Source organism: Rutidosis leptorrhynchoides, chromosome 1 (genome assembly GCF_046630445.1).
Source record: "Rutidosis leptorrhynchoides isolate AG116_Rl617_1_P2 chromosome 1, CSIRO_AGI_Rlap_v1, whole genome shotgun sequence".
Taxonomy (NCBI): Eukaryota; Viridiplantae; Streptophyta; class Magnoliopsida; order Asterales; family Asteraceae; genus Rutidosis; species Rutidosis leptorrhynchoides.
The window spans coordinates 233,460,981-233,482,211 of NC_092333.1; the positions used below are offsets into that span (position 1 = coordinate 233,460,981).

A 21,231-nucleotide genomic window follows, 5' to 3' on the forward strand; every position below is an offset into this window, starting at 1 on the left:
CGTCATCCCTCTCGAGGAGCTTACCATTGATGACAAACTTCATTTCGTGGAGGACCCGGCTAAAATTGTGGACACCTCCGTCAAAACGTTAAAACAAAGCCGAATTCCAATTGTCAAGGTCCGTTGGAACGCCAAAAGGGACCCGAGTTTACTTGGGAAAGACAAGATCAAATGCAAAGGAAGTACCCTAATCTATTCGCGGATGCGGAAACGCAAGGTCTCAAGGAAGAAACAACGACTACTATGCCTACTTAAATTTCGGGGCGAAATTTCTTTTAAAAAGTAGGTAATGTAACATCCCCCCTTTTCCGTTTACTTTTCCGTTTACTTATTCTAAAGTCCGTTATATATTTATAACATCTCCCGTTGATACGTGTTTAAATTATCTTGTTTAGGTAATTCACGCACCCGCAACCGAACTCGAGGGACTAGTTTCGCCAATTGAGCAAAGATGTGACTAGATGGACTAATCACACCCACCTCATTTCTTCATCCTTTTCATTTTCCTTTTTCTTTTATACTTTCACATTTTTCTCTCAAAACCCAAAACAAAGAATCATCATCTATTTCAAATCGAGCAAGCATCAATCCAAACAAATTACGTATTCAGAATCCTTGCATCTTCCTCTTCGAATCCATACCAACTTTGTTGCATTTGGGTAACTTTCTAAAATCACTAGATTTTGTGTTCTTGATGATTTTTACTTGTAAAAGTGTTAATTAGTGTCTATGGCTCAAGTCTAACATGAATATATGATTTATATGTTCGATCTCGTTATTTTAAGCAACTAGCATGAACTTAAATTTTGGTATGTTTGATTTGGTGATTTGGTTGCTTGAATGTTGTTAAATGTTATAAGTACATGTTTTAATTGTGTTACTAGTATCACTAGCTTCAATTTGATGTGTAGGTTGTTTTAGAAAACTTCATAAACTTGATTATTGATTTTGGTGATGTTGGTTAGGGTTTGATAGAACTAAATGTGAACATTTGATGCATTGAATGACATGAATTATTATTAGTAAGTGTTTAGTTGCATTGTATGCGTAATTATCTACGAAACGGCGTATCACATGTGTGCATTTAATTCCCGAATCATAATTGTGCATTTATGAAATTGAAGCATTAATGATGAGCATTAATTGATCATTTAATTTGGAAACTCGATATTTGCAAATGATGTTTTCGATTGATGAAACATGATTAGTTGTGTTCTTTGTCAAATTACCTTTCCAACGATATAAGATGCGTGTCGTAAGAGTTTACGGTTTGCGTTTTGTGTTTAAATGAAAATTGGTTTGGGACTTGGAAAATTGAAACAGACCAGGCATCAGACCACGTTGATTGCCGCGGCGCGGCACTCTTTGGTCGCGGCGCGGCATTTGCCGTGTTTGGGTTCTGACCAAGCCAACACTTTTACGAAAAATGTTTGATATGCTACGCACCTCCGATTCACATGTAACTTGTTCTAACATGATTACATATGAATAAAAACCTCAGATAAATAGTTCGGGACCCGACCCGAACGTGTTGATTTTTTCGTTGACTTTGACCGACCAAAGTTGACTTTTAATCAAACTTAACCAAATACTTATGCAATCATTCTAACATGCTTTTATACTTGTACCTTGCATGAAACATGACAATTTGATTCACATGCTATTATAATCGAGTCGTAATAAGCCATAGGACTAATTAAACACTTTGACCGACCGTGTTTACCGATATTGATACAAACCTATTTGTTTAGGTCAAGACTAGCATTCGTTCTTGCACACGTTTACTTGTTGAAGTACTTTTACATACGTGCACTCAAGGTGAGATCATAGTCCCACTTTTACTCTTTGAACTTACATTTGGGATGAGAAAACATAAACGTTTCTTTTTAACTAAGTGAACACAAGTACAGGAAAACAAACATTCTACATACGAGTTTAGAACAAAATCCTCAATTCGATTATCATTAGTTACACTTGTCGGGTGTAAGCGAGAACTTATGTTGTATGGATCCATATGGGTTTAACAAACCCTCATTTAGACGGTTCGCTACCGTCTACGAATGAAATATATTTTCGAGAAACAGTGTATGTTCTAACACTATTGTGATGGGGTTCTTTGGAAGGAATGTTAAGCCTTGATAATTGGGTGCTCGTGAATATTAACTTTTAGAATGTATTACTATTATATCAATGTTACAAATCTTGTGGTTCACTTGTACTTACTTACTTAAACCTATGATTTCACCAACGTTTTCGTTGACAGATTTCTATGTTTTTCTCAGGTCCTTGAACGTTTTGTGATACATGCTTCCGCTCATTACTTTCGATACTTGCTTGGATGTCGAGTATACATGCATACGTGGAGCGTCTTTTGATTTTATCTAAAATTGCGTCGCATAGGTTTCAATTGTACTTATAACTTAGTAACGAAACTTTTGGTTGAACAATTCTTGTAAACTTTGGAACACTCTTACTTTTGAAATGAATGCGACATATCTTTGGTCAAACGTTATTTTAAAGACTTATGACCACGTGACGGGACCTAAGTAGACGGCGCCGTAAATTGACGATTTTGTCGGGTCGCTACAATGTCTAAACGTGGTCCCGAGGCTTTTTGTAAGGCACTCCAAAATTTAGAAGTGAAACAAGGATCTCGATCTGAAACGAGGTACATTTCTTTAAGTTAGATTTGAACAAGTTCGTTAGGACTTAAAAACGTTAGTTAGAACAAGTTTCTTAAGAAATTCGCGTCGCGGAAGATTTATCGGTTTCCGAAAACGTTCGTTAGAGCAAGTTTCTTATCGGTTTCTGAAAACGTTCGTTAGGACTATGCACCCTCGAGGCGAATACTAGTATAATGTGAAGAGTCTCTCTCTCCATTGAGAATTTAGATAAAAGATTTCCTTGTACGAAAGTACGAGTGTAATGCGTGAGAAGTTTCCGCCTCGATGTGAGCATATCAAGCATGTTGTAGTTCGTCGATAAAACTGTGCGAAAACGAGAAAGTATACACATGTAACATACGTTTGGAGTTGAAAGAATTTGCCATTCATTTGGAAGCATAAATATGGTTCGACAATAATCGAAGATGTGTCCCGGGTATGGTTGTTATCAGTATTCTCGGAGTTTTCGGATGTTCAAACAAGAAAAATGAAGTCATGTACATGACACATGGTGGTGATTAGGTTGATCGAGTCCAATCACCATCACGAGTCATTAGAACTTTGGTATGACTTACCGTAATATAACCACGTTGATCGAGTGTCATTATATTACGCTAACTCATACCTCCATTCCCACATCACTCCATAGATTCAAGTTCGTGTAATCGTGAAAATTTAAAATGAACAAAGTGTAACGACGTGTCTAACGTGACTCCTATTGAATCGAAAGAATTAGCGCAACTCTAAAGAAGCGTTCCCCGAGGGAAGTGTATAAATGATTGTTCACGTCAATGTGGTTCAAGTCAAACAATAATGTATTCCGATACGAGAAGTGTAACGAATCATGATAACGAATAGTACGTAACCGTAGTGATAAATAGTGATGACGATACTCACCTAGAGTAGTGATGGTAGTAACAAGAAGTGGTAGATAGTAAGGAACACCGGTGTGACACCGATAGTAAGTTAAAACGGTGGCGAATAACAATCTGGGAGACAGAGTTCCCGAACAAGTATGACTAATGAAGTAGTCGTCGTCCTTATGCGTATGAATCTTAAGTTTACGTGTGTTACCCGAAAGTGGTAGATTACATATTCGTATGATGAAAACTTGGTACCATTAAGAAGTTTGCCTAAGAATGATTCTAGTATAATGCACAAGTAGTCAAGTAAGTGCTATCTATAGCAAATGTATGTCAGAATGCAATGGCTAACTATCCGGTTGTAGTCTAGATTCATTAATGCGTCCTAACGACTCTGTCAGACACACTAATGCACATCCTAGATCCCTACAACCAATGCTCTGATACCATCTGTAACGACCCGGGAAAATCGTCATTGACGACGCTGTTAACTTAGGTCCCATTACGTGGTCATAGTCCCTATATAAGATGCGTTTGACCAAAATTATGTCGCATTCATTTGAAACGTACAAGACTTGCAAAGTTTAGTTTACCAAACGGTTCGACAACAAGTTTAAGTTTACAAAAGTATAAAGTATAAATGAAATAACTTGTGACATAATTAGTTTAAAATCACGGTTGCTATAAATAGTGTAAGTATGTATGTATGCTTGACCCCAAGCAAGTATATCAAAGTGTGCGCATGTATGCTTGACCCCAAGCAAGTATATCAGAATGTATGCATGTATGCTTGACTCCAAGCAAGTATAAGTGTACGCGGAAGCATGTATCAAATAGCCATTCATGAACCTGAGAAACATATAGAAAACTGTCAACGAAAAATGTTGGTGAAATCATAGGTGTATGTAAACGTATGTTTTTGAACCACAAAATTTTATATTTCCATAACGTTGATTATCTGAATCGTTTGCATTCCAAAAGTATGATCGCGAGCACCCAATTATCAAGACATAACTATTTTATACCCTGTTACGTAGTGTTAGAACATACACTAAACCCGAAAATATATTTCACCCGCTAACGGTAGCGAACCGTCCGAATGAGGCTCGTCAAGCCCATGTGATCACATAATATAAGTTCTCGCTTACACCCTGCAAGTGTAACTAATGATAATTGAATTGAGGCTTTTTGTTCTAACTCGCTGTGGAATGTTTGTTTTCGTACTTGTGTTCAAAGTATAAAGTATGTAGTATAAAACTGTATATGTTTCTCATCCCATGATTTAAAAGTATAAAAGTTGTTGAAAGATGGGACTATGATCTCACCTCGAGTGCACGAGTATAAATGTACTTCACAAAGTAAATGTGTACATGAAAATTGCTTAGCCTTGACCTAAACAAGTAAGTTGTATCAATACCGGGTAAGACACAAGGTCGGTCGAAATGCGTTCAATTAGTCCTATGGCTCGTTACGACTCGATTAATATCGCATGTGAATCACGTTGTCAAGTTTCATGTAAGAAACAAGTATATAAGCATATTAGAACGATTGCCTAATCGTTTGTTTAAGTTTGACTAAAAGTCAAAATTGGTCAAGTCAAAGTCAACGAAAAAGTCAACACGTTCGGGTCGGGTCCCGAACTATTTTCCTAAGCTTAGAAGTCATATATGAGCATGTTGGCCAAGTTTCATGTCAATCGGGGTGCGTAGCATAGCTAGAATTAAACGAAAATGGACAGGCAGTCTGCCTCAGATGCACCACATCCAAGGCAGATGCGCCGCATCTGTGTCTGGTTCAGCAATTCTGGGGTAGTTTAATACTTAGACGAATCCAACTTCAAACAACCATAACTTATGAATCGTAAACACTCAAAACACGTATCTTATATCGTTGGAAAGGTATTTTGACGAGGAATACAACTAAACACTTTTCATCAATCAAGTTCATCATTTATAAAAACAAAAACCTCGTCAAATGATCGTTAAACGTTCAAAATCAAAGTTTCAAGTTCATAATATGCATTTCTTGACTCGGGAATCCAATCTACACATACAATATGCCGTTTCAAAGGTAATTAAACATAAAATACAACTAAACACTTACTAATAACATTTCATGGCATTCAATTCATCAAAAGTTCATTTCAAAGTTCATCAAACCCTAACCAAAATCATGAATTCACCCATTTTGCAAATGAAGCTTTTCTAAATCAACCTACAAATCAAAATGAAGCTAATGATGCTAGTAACACATTTAATATATGAACTTTAACATTTAAACAACATTTAATCATCCAAAATTCAAGATTAAACAAACCCATTTCAAGTTCATGCTAGTTTATGCAAAACAACAAGATCGAGCAATTAAATCATATATTCATGCTAGACACGAGACATAGACACTAACTAACACCATTTCAAGTCAAAAATACGAATTAGAGAAATCTAGAGTTTTAGAAATGTTACCCAAACGAGATGAAATTGGTACCAAAATATAGAGGATGATGAGAGGATCACGAATATGTAATTTGTTTTGATGTTTGATTCTCGGTTTGGAATTAGATGACGAATTAAGGATTTGAAGCTTGAGAGCAAAATAATGGAAGTAAGAAAAGAGAGATGAGAGGATGGAATGAAATGAGTGGTGGTGGTGGGTTACTAGTTAACCAAATTTTCCCAAGTGGCAAGATTAGTCCCTCAAGTTTGTAGTCGGGTGCGTGAATTAACCGAATGAATATTTTAAAAATGCTAGAGTAACCGGGAGATGTTATAACCAAATAACGGAAATATTTAGAATGTTAGTCAACGAAAGATACAAATTTAGATAACAAAAGATATTATCTAAAAAAAACGGTGTTAAAATAAATTTAACGGAAAAACGTGGGATGTTACATATAATACTTTTGACCCCATATAAATAGTGCCTCCAAGTCTTTAATACAAAAACAACAGTGCCCAATTCCAAATCGTGAGTCGTATAATTTTGTTCGTGAATCTTCAATTGTCTGGACGTATAAGCAATTACCTTCGTTCATTGCATTAATACACAACCGAGACCTTGCTTTGATGTGTCACAATAAATCACAAAATCATCATTCCCTTCAGGCAATGATAATATAGGTGCCGTAGTTAACTTTTTCTTCAACAATTGAAATGCTTTCTCTTGCTCATCCTTCCATTCAAATTTCTTCCCTTTATGCGTTAATGCAGTCAAGGGTTTTGCTATTTTGGAAAAATCTTGGATGAATCTTCTGTAGTAACCAGCCAGTCTTAAAAATTGGCGTATATGTTTCGGAGTTTTCGGGCTTTCCTAGTTTTCAACGGTTTCAATCTTTGACAGATCCACCTGAATACCTTCCTTGTTTACTACGTGACCGAGGAATTGAACTTCTTTCAACCAAAATGCACACTTTGAAAACTTAGCGTACAATTTTTCTTTCCTCAATAATTCTAACACTTTTCTCAAATGTTCTCTGTGCTCTTGATCATTCTTTGAGTAAATAAGGATGTCATCGATGAAAACAATGACAAACTTGTCAAGATATGGTCCATACACTCGGTTCATGAGGTACATGAACATAGCTGGTGCGTTGGTCAATCCAAACGGCATAACCATAAACTCATAATGATCGTAACGCGTCCTAAAATCAGTCTTAGGAATATCATCCTCCTTCACCCGCATTTGATGATACCCGAAAAGTAAATCGATCTTCGAATAACCTGACGAGCGTTGTAGTTGATCAAATAAGTCGTCGATTCGTGGTAGTGGGTAACGGTTCTTGATAGTAAGTTTGTTCAACTCTCGGTAGTCGATACACAACCTGAATGTACCATCCTTCTTTTTGACAAACAAGACAGGAGCTCCCCATGGTGATGTGCTTGGTCGAATGAAACTACGTTCTAAAATTTCTTGTAGTTGACTTTGTAATTCCTTCATTTCACTGGGTGCGAGTCTGTATGGAGCACGAGCTATTGGTGCAGCTCCTGGTACAAGATCTATTTGAAATTCCACAAATCGGTGTGGAGGTAGTCCCGATAATTCTTTCGGAAATACGTCGGGAAATTCTTTTGCGACGGGAACATCATTGATGTTCTTCTCTTCGGTTTGTATTTTCTCGACGTGTGCTAGAATGGCATAGCAACCTTTTCTTATTAGTTTTTGCACCTTCAGGTTACTAATAAGATTTAACTTCGCGTTGCTCTTTTCTCCGTACACCATTAAGGGTTTTCTCTTTTCGCGCTTAATGCGAATCGTATTTTTGTAACAAATGATTTCTGCTTTCACCTCTTTCAACCAGTCCATGCCAATTATCACGTCAAAACTCCCTAACTCTACTGGTATCAAATCAATCTTAAACGTTTCGCTAACCAGTTTAATTTCTCTGTTCCGACATATTTTATCTGCTATAATTAATTTACCGTTTGCTAATTCGAGTAATAATTTATTATCCAAAGTCGTCAATGGACAACTTAATTTAGCACAAAAATCTCTACTCATATAGCTTCTATCCGCACCTGAATCAAATAAAACATAAGCAGGTTTTTCATCAATAAAGAACGTACCTGTAACAAGCTCCGGGTCTTCCTGTGCTTCAACCGTATTTATGTTGAAGACTCTTCCTCGGCCTTGACCATTATTATTCTCTGGGTTTGGACACGTATTTCTGTAATGACCCTTCTTCCCGCATCCGAAACATGTAATGTTGGCAATACTTGTTTCGGCGTTATACGTTCCTTTATTTCTGTTATACGGCTAATCCGTTGACTTCACACTTTGTAGCACTGTGACCCGTTCTGTTGCATTTGGTGCATAACTCCCTACAAAAGTCATCCGAATGATATTTCTCACACCTTAGGCATCAATTTTTCTGCCTCTTGTTGTTGTTGTTGTTGTTAATGTTGGGATTGTTGTTGCGGTTGAAATTGTTGTTGGGACGGTTGTTGTAGTGGTTATTGTTGTTGTTGGGGCGTTTGTTGTTGTGATAAATGGTGCGATTGAATTTGTGATTATTGTTGTGATGATTGTTGAGGTGACTGTTAGTGTTGTTGTGTTGGTGACTTTTGTCACTGTTTTCTTCCCACTTTCTATTGACTTGTTTCGTGTTGGCTTCTTCGGCCTCCTGTTCTTTAATCCTTCCCTCAATCTAATTTATGAATTTGTGAGCTATTCAACTTGCCTTTTGTATGGAGGCGGGCTCGTGTAAACTCGCATATTCTTGAATCCTTAACCCTTTTACAAATGCGTTGATCTTCTCTTCTTCATCTTCGAACGCTCTTGGACACAATAGGCACAACTATGTGAATCGTCATTCGTACGTGGTAATGTCAAAACATTGCATTCGTAATCCTCTAAGCTCTACTTTGAGCTTATTGACCTCGTTTCTGAGACGGTATTGCTCGTTCTTCATCAAGTGCTTGAATGCTGACCACGGTAGTGTGTAAGCAGCATCTTGTCCCACCTGCTCAAGATAGGTGTTCCACCATGTTAACGCAGTACCTGTGAAGGTATGCGTAGCGTACTTTACTTTTTTTCTTCAGTGCACTTACTTATGGTAAACACCGATTCGACCTTCTCGGTCCACCGTTTTAATCCGATTGGACCCTCTGTTCCATCGAATTCTAGAGGTTTACAAGCAGTGAACTCTTTGTAGGAACATCCCACACGATTTCTTGTGGAATTAGTTCCACTACTAGATCCAGAGTTATTGTTGTTATTTTGCATTGCGGCCTGCACTGCGGCTATGTTTGCTGCAAGGAAAACACGGAAGTCTTCCTCGCTCATATTCAAATTCTGACGAGTAGTCGGTGCCATTTCCTTCAAAATAGCCAAAAGAATTAAGTTAATCATATAGAATATTAAGAGTAGTCAATAGTATTTCATAGCATAATATGAACTTATTTATAAAAGCTTTTTCTTCATATTAGCGTTTTATAATTTTCCATTCGGGTAGTACTTACCCGTTAAGTTCATACTTAGTAGCTAATATACAATTCAACTACTACAATTCTATATGAAAAACTGATTGCAATAAAATTTCACGTTCAAACTATTATAAAAAATATTACAACTTACAATACCGCTATTTTACATATAGCATGAAATATATTACACAATAACTTTGATACAAGGCAGTTGTGAAGACAATTCTAGTTAATACGCAAGTCGTTCAGTAAAGGCAATAAAGACACGTAATTTATAAGTCCAGAAACAAGTCATGCATTCGGGTTTTACTAGTATTATTTCCCATCCTTGGTCTTGTGGAAAATAACGGTTGTGGTCATTGGTAAGACAACATGTTGTAATGTCGTCAAAAGGACGAGGGTTACGTAATGCCCAACAGCCCCGTAACAATCTAAAAACCTTATTTCTTACCCCAACTACTGAATCCGTCACTTGTGGGAATATTTTATTTAACAGTTGCAATCCGATGTTCTTTTTCTCAATTTGGTGAGAAGCGAACATCAAAAATAAACATAACATGCTTCTTTATGTTGCATGTTTGAAGCTCTTTCTAAAGAACAATGTCCTATGTTGGGATATGTGGAGTCAAAATAGGTTCTCAACCCGTAGCGTAAAACTGCATCTGGGTTTCCCGCATTTAATGCCTTAAAGAAAACACGGCGTAACTTAAAGTCTCCCCAATGTGATATACCCCATCTTTCAAAGGAAAACCTTTTATAAACTAAGGCATGCTTGGAACGTCTTTCAAATGTTCTACAAACTAATTTCGTCGTAAATAATTGTGCCGATGAATTCTGACCGACTCTAGACAAGATTTCATCAATCATATCCCCTGGTAGGTCTTCTAACATTTTTGGTTATTTATCCTTAACGTCCATTTTTATACTGTAAAATAGACAAGGATTAGATTTGTAAAAGATAATTAACAAACAATACAAACAATTTTTACATAAATCGTCGAAGTACAAGCACATTACAATATATATATTACACAACATGATTACTACTCTTCATTTCGACTCACTTGTTTCTTCCTCTTCGGACTTGGTTCGTTTCGCTAATTTCCTAGGGATATATGGTGTTCCTCTAATACGAGCCGTTGTTTTCACAAATGGTTTATAAAAACCTGGGGGCTTGGATGTCCCCGGTTATAGTTAAAACTTAAGAAATACGGGTGTTGGCGGTATTTCCCATCGGGATATTTCATGTTAACATAAAGTTCATCGGGGTTGGAATTAGATTTTTCTATTTTGATGCCTTTTCCCTTATTGTTTTCTTTTTCTTTTTCAATTTGGGTCGGGGTAATTTCTATAACATCATCGAAATCCTCATCGGGATCCGATTCATCAGAAAATTGATAATTTTCCCAATATTTTGCTTCCTCGGCGGAAACACCATTGACCATTTTTAACTTTGGTCCATTGGTTGAGAATTTTCTTTTATTTATCTATTTTTCTATGATTCCTAATATTTCCTCTTCTGGAATCTCTTCTTCTTCCGGTTCCTCTTCTTCTGGTTCTTCTTCGAAAATTTGTGAATCTTCCCAATATATATTCGACTCTTCATTATTATTCGATGAGTCGATGGGATTTGTACTAGAGGTAGACAACTATCACACAATATCAAACACATTAAGAGATTAATATATCACATAATATTTACATGTTAACAATTTGTAGTTTCCAACAAAAAGTGTTAAGCAATCGTTTTTAAAGAAAACACGGTCGAAGTCCAGACTCACTAATGCATCCTAACAAACTCGATAAGACACACTAATGCAATTTCTGGTTCTCTAAGACCAATGCTCGGATAACAACTGAAATGTCCCGTTCATAATAATTATAAACGTTTCATATTAATTGATTTCGTTGAGAGATTTTGACCTCTATATGAGACGTTTTTCAAAGACTGCATTCGATTTTTGAAACAAACCATAACCATTATATTTGCGATAAAGGTTTAAAATATTACGAAGATTATCAAATAATGATAATCTAAAATGTAGCATTTTCACATGACCATTACATAATAGTTTACAATAATATTACACAACAACTTAAGTCTTCGAATGCAGTTTTTAAACAATATTGTACAAGCATACAGACTCCAATCCAGTCTTTATTTAGCATGCAACAGCGGAAGCTCTTAATAATCACCTGAGAATAAACATGCTTTAAACGTCAACAAAAATGTTGGTGAGTTATAGGTTTAACCTATATATCAAATTATATTAGTAGACCACAAGATTTCATTTTTTTCATAATTAAATGCAAGAACACTCATCTGCAAAAAAATATAATACAGGAACACTCATCTGTATAAAAATCATTCATATGATGAACACCTGGTAACCGACATTAACAAATGCATATAGAATATCCCCAAATATACAGGTACACTCATCTGTATATAAAAATCGAAGTACTAAAGCATCCATTACCTGGATGGGGTTCGTTAGGCCCATAAATCTATCTTCAGGATTCGCGTCAATTACTGGCGTTCACTAATTCTTAGGTTACCAAGCAAAAGGGTGATATTCAATAAGATAATTCAATCATAGAATGTAATTTTCAAGTACTTGTGTCTATTTTGTAAATCATTTATAAAACTACATGTATTCTCATCCCAAAAATATTCGATAGTAAAAATGGGACTATAACTCACTTTCACAGATTATCACTTCGTCAAAAAATAACACTTGGCCACTGGTCGATTCACGAACCTATAACAAATATATACATATATATCAAAGTATGATCGAAATATATTCACAATATATTTTATTATGTTTTAACGATTTAAGTTTATTAAGTTAACAGTCCAACGTTCGTAGTCCACAATTAGTTGTCCACAGTTAGTAGTACAGAAATAAATCAATATATATTATCTCGAATCAATCCACGACCCAGTGTATACATGTCTCAAACTCGATCACAACTCAAAGTATATATATTATTTTGAAATCAACCTCAACCCTGTATAGCTAACTCGAACATTACCGCATATAGAGTGTCTATGGTTGTTCCAAATAATATATATATATATATATATATATATATATATATATATATATATATATATATATATATATATATATATATATATATATATGACGTCGATATGATATGTTAAAACATAGTATACGTGTCTATGGACTATCAAGATTACATAATATATGTTAGAATACATGTATAATACAATATAAGTTAGTTAGGATATGGTTAGTATATATTTTTGTCAATTCATCCCGTAGTCAAATTAACCATTTTTAACCAATTTTGTTTTACCCATAACTTCTTCGTTTTAAATCCGTTTTGAGTGAATCAAATTGCTATGGTTTCATATTGAACTATATTTTATGAAACTAAACAGAAAAAGTATAGGTTTATAGTCAGAAATACAGGTTACAATTCATTTTTGTAGAGGTAGTCATTCCAGTCGAAAAAATGACGTCTTGATGACCATTTTGAAAAACATATTTCCACTTTGAGTTTAACCATGATTTTTGGATATAGTTTCATGTTCATAAGAAAAATCATTTTCCCAGAAGAACAACTTTTAAATCAAAGTTTATCATAATTTTTAATTATCTAACCCAAAACAGCCCCCGGTTTCACTACGACGGCGTCGTGTTTCCAGGTTTTAAATCATTAAGTTAGCATATCATATAGATATAGAACATGTGTTTACTTGATTTTAAAAGTCAAGTTAGAAGGATTAACTTTGTTTGCGAACAAGTTTAGAATTAACTAAACTATGTTCTAGTTATCACAAGTTTAAATCTTCGAATAAGATAGTTATATATATATATATATATATATATATATATATATATATATATATATATATATATATATATATATATATATATATATATAAATCGAATGATGTTATGAACATCATTACTACCTCAAGTTTAGTAGGTAAACCTACTAGAAGTGACAAGAAATGATCTAGCTTCAAAGGATCTTGGATGGCTTGAAAGTTCTTGAAGTAGAATCATGACACGAAAACAAGTTCAAGTAAGATTTTTACTCGACTTAAGATAATTTATAGTTATAGAAATTGAATCAAAGTTTGTATATGAGTATTACCTTGAATAAGAAAGACAACCTACTGTAAATAACAAAGGTTTCTTGATCTTGGATGATTACTTGGAATGGATTAGAAAGCTTGGAAGTAGACTTGCAAACTTGAAAGTGTTCTTGAAGTTTTCTTGAGTAATTGTTTTATAAGTTGATATAGGTTAGGATTTATGAGCTAGATTGATGTAGATTATGAAGGAAATGATGAAGAACATTTAGAACATCATCATAGAATAAGATAGAGATCAAATGGATGAAAGAAAATTGAAAAATGAAAGTGTATGTGTGAGTGCTAAATTTCGTGAACCATGGTGTCATTATATGCGAATTGTAATTTGTTTTTTAGTGTAATAATTCATGCTAGTTGCCAAATGATGGTTCCACATGTTTGTTGACTAAATGAGGGCTACTAAGAGCAGATTTTTATGGGTATAGATCAATAGTAAATATGTCTAAAAGTTGTGTACAATACGAGTGCATCTACTGTACGTATACGAGTAGAATTGTTGATGAAAATGAATGATATTGTAATTGTAAGAATTTTTGTTAAATAGAAGTAATTTGATATGTGTCTTGAAGTCTGTCAAAAGTGTACTAATACATCTTAATATACTACATGTATATACATTTTAACTGAGTCGTTAAGTCATCGTTAGTCGTTACGTGTAAGAGTTGTTTTGAAACCTTTAAGTTAACGATCCTGTTAAATGTAATTAATCCCTTGTTTATCATATGAAATGAGATGTTAAATTATTACATTATCATGATATTATGATGTATAAATATATCCTTATATGATATATATACATTACAATGTCGTTACAACGATAATCGTTACATATATGCCTCGTTTCGAAATTCATAAGTTAGTAGTCTTGTTTTACATATGTAGTTCATTGTTAACATACTTAATGATATATATAATTATCATTTTATCATGTTAAATATAGTGTAACAATATCTTAATATAATTCATATGTATTTAGTAAGACGTTGTTATAACGATAATCGTTATGTATATCGTTTTGAGCTTTTTAATTCAATAATCTCATTTTTATGTATACCACTCATTGTTAATATACTTAGTGAGATACTTACTTATCATAATCACATGTTAACCATATATATGTCCATATATATATCATCATGTAGTTTTTACAAGTTTTAACGTTCATGAATCGCCGGTCAACTTGGGTGGTCAATTGTCTACATGAAACCTATTTCAAATTATCAAGTCTTAACAAGTTTGATTGCTTAACATGTTGGAAAAATTTAATCATGCAAATATAGTTTTTATTTAATATATAATCATGGAAAAGTTCTGGTCACTACATCTCAGGCTCGGTGGATATCTTGATAACTTGCTCCACTAATATTTTCTTTTCCAAATGGTTGAAGGTGAGAGCTGCCAGCTTACTGAGTACATCTTCCTGTTTGTTCTGACTCCTAGGGATTTGACTGATTCTGAAGTCCACGAATGTATCAGCTAGTGAGTGGACCAGAGCCAAGTATGATTGCATGGATTTGTCATTGGCGTCGAACGTACTATTTATCTGATTAGCGACTAATTGGGAATCCACATAGGCTTGTAGCTTTTTTACTCCTACCTCTCGGGCTATGCGCATTCCAGCCAGAAGTGCCTCATATTCTGCCTCATTGTTTATCACCTTGAAGTTGAACCGCAACGCGTATGTATGCTCTTCCCGATGTGGACCTATGAGAATTAGGCCTGCGCCAGCATCCTCAGAGCTCACTGCGCCATCGGTATAGAGCTCCCATAGTTTGGGAGAAGGCGCAAGGAGTTGTTCGGGGTCGCAGATTACAGGCATATCAGCGGCTGTTTTGGCCAGATAGTCAGCCATCACCTATCCCTTAATAGCGCTTCTGGCGGAGTACGTGATATCATGCTCGCCCAGCTCTATCGACCATTTGGTCAATCTCCCTGATATCTCTGGCTTTTAGAGTAGTTATCGAATAGGTTGGTCAGTGAGTACCGTAATTGGATGCGCTTGGAAGTACCTGCGCAGACGACGAGAAGTGACAACGAGAGCGTATACAAGTTTTTCTATGGGGAGATAGTTTAACTCGCTTCCTGACAATGCTTTGCTGACAAAGTATATTGGCATTTGGTCGTCTCCCCACTCGGCAACAAGGACGGAACTAACAGCTTCCTTAGACACCGCAAGGTAAAGTATCAGGGCCTCACCTGCGATAGGCGCTGTTAACGTATGGAGATCTTTGAGGAGTGCCTTCATCTCTTGGAATGCCTTTTCTGCCTCATCGGTCCATTTGAAATCTGACTTTTTAGCGCAGTCTTTCAAGGTATGAAAGTACGGGAGCGATCTTTCAGCGGCCTTAGACAGGAATCGCGTTATTGTGGCTAGTTTCCCATTGTGGCTTTGAACTTACTTTTTTGTTTTAGGAGAGGGCATTTTCTCAATTGCTTCTATTTTCTTTGGGTTCGCTTTGATTCCTCGCGGAGTCACGATGTGCCTTAAGAAGTTTCCCTCTTCTTCTCCAAAGCTACACTTAGCAGGTTTGAGTTTCATATAGATGCTCCTGAGTGTGTTAAATGTTTCAAGAATTTCTGCTAGCAATTTCTCCTCGGTCTGCTAGCAATTGCACCTCGGTGTTGCTTTTAGCAAACACCGTATCTATAGTTCGCTGATAAGTAGCACCCGTGTTTTTCAGTCCAAAGGGCATTTTGGTGTTACAGTATGTCCCTTGGTCTGTGTGGAACGCGATCTTCTCTTCGTCTTCCTCCGCCATTTGTATTTGGTGATATTCTTTGTAGGTGTATGATAGTGCTCCAAATAAACATATATTTAGGCACAATATCCTTCCAATATGTAAATCTTTTAGTTGTAATTGTTCTATTTTTATGTAATATTCGTTTAAATAAATAAGTGCGAAGACAAAAGAAAAAAAAACGACGATTTGAAGAAGCAAATGACCAAAACGCTCAGATGTACAAGATATAATTCAAGTGGTTCAATTTAATGATGAGAAACGTCTAAAAATTACAAGAGTGCAAGCCACGAAATGCAAAGTACAAGATATCTCCGCGTACGAAAGGACGTTCGAAAATCCAAAACCGGGACTTGAGCCAACTAACTGTAGTGACCCGAACTTTTCCATGTTTATATATATTAATTGAGATTGATATTTACATGACTAAATGTTTCCAACATATTAAGCAATCAAACTTGTTAAGACTTGATTAAATGAAATAAGTTTCATATAGACAATTGATCACCCAAGTTGACCGGCGATTCATGAACGTTACGAATTTGTAAAAACTACATGTTGTGGTATATATAGACATATATATGTGTTTGACATGAGATTATGATGAGTAAGTATCTCACTAAGTATATTAACAATGTGTGATATACATAAGAAATGAGATTACTAAGTTAAGAAACTCGAAATGATATATATAACGTTTATCGTTATGATAACGTCTACTAAATACATATGTATCATATTAAGATATTGATAAACTATATTTAACATGATAAAATGATATTTAAATATATCATTAAGTGTGTTAACAATGAACTACATATGTAAAAACAAGACTACTAACTCAAGAATTACGAAACGAGACTTATATGTAACGATTATCGTTGTAACGATATTTTAATGTATATATCATATTAAGAGATATTCATACATCATAATATCATGATAACATAATAATTTAACATCTCATTTGATATAATAAACATTAGGTTAACCACATTAATTGAGATCGTTAACTTAAAGGTTTCAAAACAACACTTACATGTAACGACTAACGAAGACTTAACGACTCCATTAGAATGTATATACATGTTGTGTTTTGATATGTATTCTTACACTTTTGAAAGACTTCAAGACACATATCAAAGTACTTCTACTTAATAAAAATGCTTACAATTACATCCTCGTTCAGTTTCATCAACAATTCTACTCGTATGCACCCGTATTCGTACTCGTACAATACACAGCTTTTAGATGTATGTACTATTGGTATATACACTCCAATGATCAGATCTTAGCAGCCCATGTGAGTCACCTAATACATGTGGGAACCATCATTTGGTAACTAGCATGACATATCTCATAAAATTACAAAAATATTAGTAATCATTCATGACTTATTTACATGAAAACAAAATTACATATCCTTTATATCTAATCCATATACCAACGACCAAAAACACCTACAAACACTTTAATTCTTCAATTTTATTCATCTAATTCATCTCTCTCAAGTTCCATCTTCAAGTTCTAAGTGTTCTTCATAAATTCCATAAGTATAGTTTCATAAAAATCAAGAATACTTCCAAGTTTGCAAGTCTACTTTCAAGCTTTCTAATCCATTCCAAGTAATCATCTAAGATCAAGGAACCTTTGTTATTTATAGTAGGTTATCTTTCTAATTCAAGGTAATATTCATATTCAAACTTTGATTCAATTTCTACAACTATAACAATCTTATTTCGAGTGAAAATCTTACTTGAACTGTTTTCGTGTCATGATTCTGCTTCAAGAACTTTCAAGCCATCCAAGGATCCTTTGAAGCTAGATCTATTTTTCTCATTTCCAGTAGTTTTATCCAGAAAACTTTAGGTAGTAATGATGTTCATAACATCATTCGATTCATACATATAAAGCTATCTTATTCGAAGGTTTCAACTTGTAATCACTAGAACATAGTTTAGTTAATTCTAAACTTGTTCGCAAACAAAAGTTAATCCTTCTAACTTGACTTTTAAAATAAACTAAACACATGTTCTATATCTATATGATATGCTAACTTAATGATTTAAAGCCTGGAAACAAGATGAACACCATAAAATCGGATATACGCCGTCGTAGTGAAATCGGGGGCTGTTTTGGTTTGGATAATTAAAAACTATGATAAACTTTGATTTAAAATTTGTTCCTCTGGGAAAATTATTTTTCATATGAACATGAAACTATATCCAAAAATCTTGGTTAAACTCAAAGTGAAGGTATGTTTTTCAAAATGGTCATCAAGATGTCGTTCTTTCGACGGAAATGACTACCTCTTTAGTAATTGACATGTAACTTAAATTTCCAACTATAAACCTATACTTTTTCTGTTTGGATTCTTAAATTAGAATTCAATATGAAATCATAGCAATTTGATTCACTCAAAACGGATTTAAAATGAAGAAGTTATGGGTAAAACAAGATTGGATATTTTTGATCTTTTTAGCTATGGAAAATGTTTAACAAATCTATACAAATCATATCCTAGCTAATTTATATTGTATTATACATATATTATAATATATTATTTAATCTTGGGATACCATAGACACGTATGCAAATGTTTTGACATATCATATCGACCCATGTATATATATTATTTGGAACAACCATAGACACTCTATATGCAGTAATGTTGGAGTTAGCAATACAGGGTTGAGGTTGATTCCAAAAATATATATACTTTGAGTTGTGATCTAGCCTGAGACGTGTATACACTGGGTCGTGGATTGATTCAAGATAATATATATCGATTTATTTCTGTACATCTAACTGTGGACAACTAGTTGTAGGTTATTAACGAGGACAGCTGACTTAATACACTCAAATCTTTAAAACATAATAAAAATGGTTGTAATTATATTTTGATCATACTTTGATATATATGTACATATTTGTATAGGTTCGTGAATCGATCCGTGGCCAAGTCTTATTTCCGAGGAAGGAAATATCTGTGAAAGTGAGTTATAGTCTCACTTTTAAAATCTAATATTTTTGGGATGAGAATACATGCAGGTTTTATAAATGATTTACAAAATAGACACAAGTACATGAAACTACATTCTATGGTTGAATTATCGAAATCGAATATGCCCCATTTTATTAAGTCTGGTAATCTAAGAATTAGGGAACATACACCCTAATTGACGCGAATCCTAAAGATAGATCTATTGGGCCTAACAAACCCCATCCAAAGTACTGGATGCTTTAGTACTTCGAAATTTATATCATATCCGAAGGGTGTCCCGGAATGATGTGGATATTCTTATATATGAATCTTGTTAATGTCGGTTACCAGGTGTTCACCATATGAATGATTTTTATCTCTATATATGGGATGTGTATTGAAATATGAAATCTTGTGGTCTATTGTTACGATTTGATATATATAGGTTAAACCTATAACTCATCAACATTTTTGTTAACGTTTAAAGCATGTTTATTCTCAGGTGAATACTAAGAGCTTCCGCTGTTGCATACTAAAATAAGGACAAGATTTGGAGTCCATGTTTGTATGATATTGTGTAAAAACCGAATTCAAGAAACATATGTCGATGTAATATATTTCTATTGTAAACCATTATGTAATGGTCATGTGTAAACAGTATATTTTAGATTATCATTATTTGATAATCTACGTAATGCTTTTAAAACCTTTATTGATAAAATAAAGGTTATGGTTGTTTTAAAAATGAATGCAGTCTTTGAAAAACTTCTCATATAGAGGTCAAAACCTCGCAACGAAATCAATTAATATGGAATAATCAATATGAACGGGACATTTCAGTTGGTATCCGAGCGTTGGTCTTAGAGAACCAGAAAATTTGGATTAGTGTGTCTTATCGAGTTTGTTAGGATGCATTAGTGAGTCTGGACTTCGACCGTATTTTCTTTAAAAATGATTGCTTAACATTTTTGTTGGAAACTATATATTATTAACATGTAAATATTATGTGATATATTAATCTCTTAACATGTTTGATATTGTGTGATAGATGTCTACCTCTAGCATAAATCCCATTGACTCACCTAATAATAACAAAGAGTCGAATATATATTAGCAAGATTCACAAGTTCCCGAAGAACCGGAAGAAGAGGAAACGGAACCGGAAGAAGAGGAACAGAAAGAAGAGGAACCAGAAGAAGAGGTTCCGAAGGGGGGAATAGTAGGAACCACAGAAAACCGGTCAAATAAAAGAAAATCCTCAACCAATGGACCAAAGTTAATAATGGTCAATGCTGTTTCCGCTAAGTAAGCAAAATATTGGGAAAATTACCAATTTTCTGATGAATCGGATCCTGATGAGGATTCCGATGATGTTATAGAAATTACCCTGACCCAATTTAATGAGGCAAAAGGAAATAATAAGGGAAAAGGCATCAAAATAGAGAAATCTGATTCCGACCCCGATGAACTTTATATGTACCATCAACACCCGTATTTTCAATATCGTGACAATAACCCGGGAACCTCTAAACCACCAGGTTTTTCTAAAACAATGTGGAAAACGATGGCTCGTATTAGAGGAACAACATATATCCCTAGAAAATTAGGAAAAAGAACCAAGTTCGAAGAAGAAGAAACCAGTGATTCAGATTAGAGGGGTGTGAGCATGTTGTGTAATAAATGTATTGTAGTGTGCTTGTACTTTTATGTTCTATGTAAAAATTGCTTGTATTGTTTATTATTACGAATCTAATCCTTATCTATTTTACAGTATAAAAAAAATGGACGTTAAGGGTAGACAACCGAATATTTTAGAAGACCTACCAGAGGGAAATCTTGTCTAGAGTCTGTCAGAATTCATCAGCACATTTAGTTATAGCGAAATTAACTTGTCAAACATTTGAAAGACTTTCCAGAAATGCCTTAGT

At 34.5% G+C, this 21,231-nt stretch overlaps 1 protein-coding gene across 1 annotated transcript; it reads right to left on the reverse strand.

Annotated features, from left to right (window-relative positions):
* Positions 1-14,900: 14,900 nt before the first annotated feature.
* On the reverse strand, positions 14,901-15,434 carry LOC139895837 (uncharacterized). Its single transcript, XM_071878390.1, has one exon. It carries the CDS (start codon positions 15,432-15,434, stop codon positions 14,901-14,903), a length of 534 nt encoding a protein of 177 aa, XP_071734491.1.
* Positions 15,435-21,231: the final 5,797 nt, after the last annotated feature.

Excerpts from the sequence above, each read along its gene's own strand:
- LOC139895837 (XM_071878390.1), bottom strand. The coding sequence starts at position 15,434 with ATGGCTGACTATCTGGCCAAAACAGCCGCTGATATGCCTGTAATCTGC.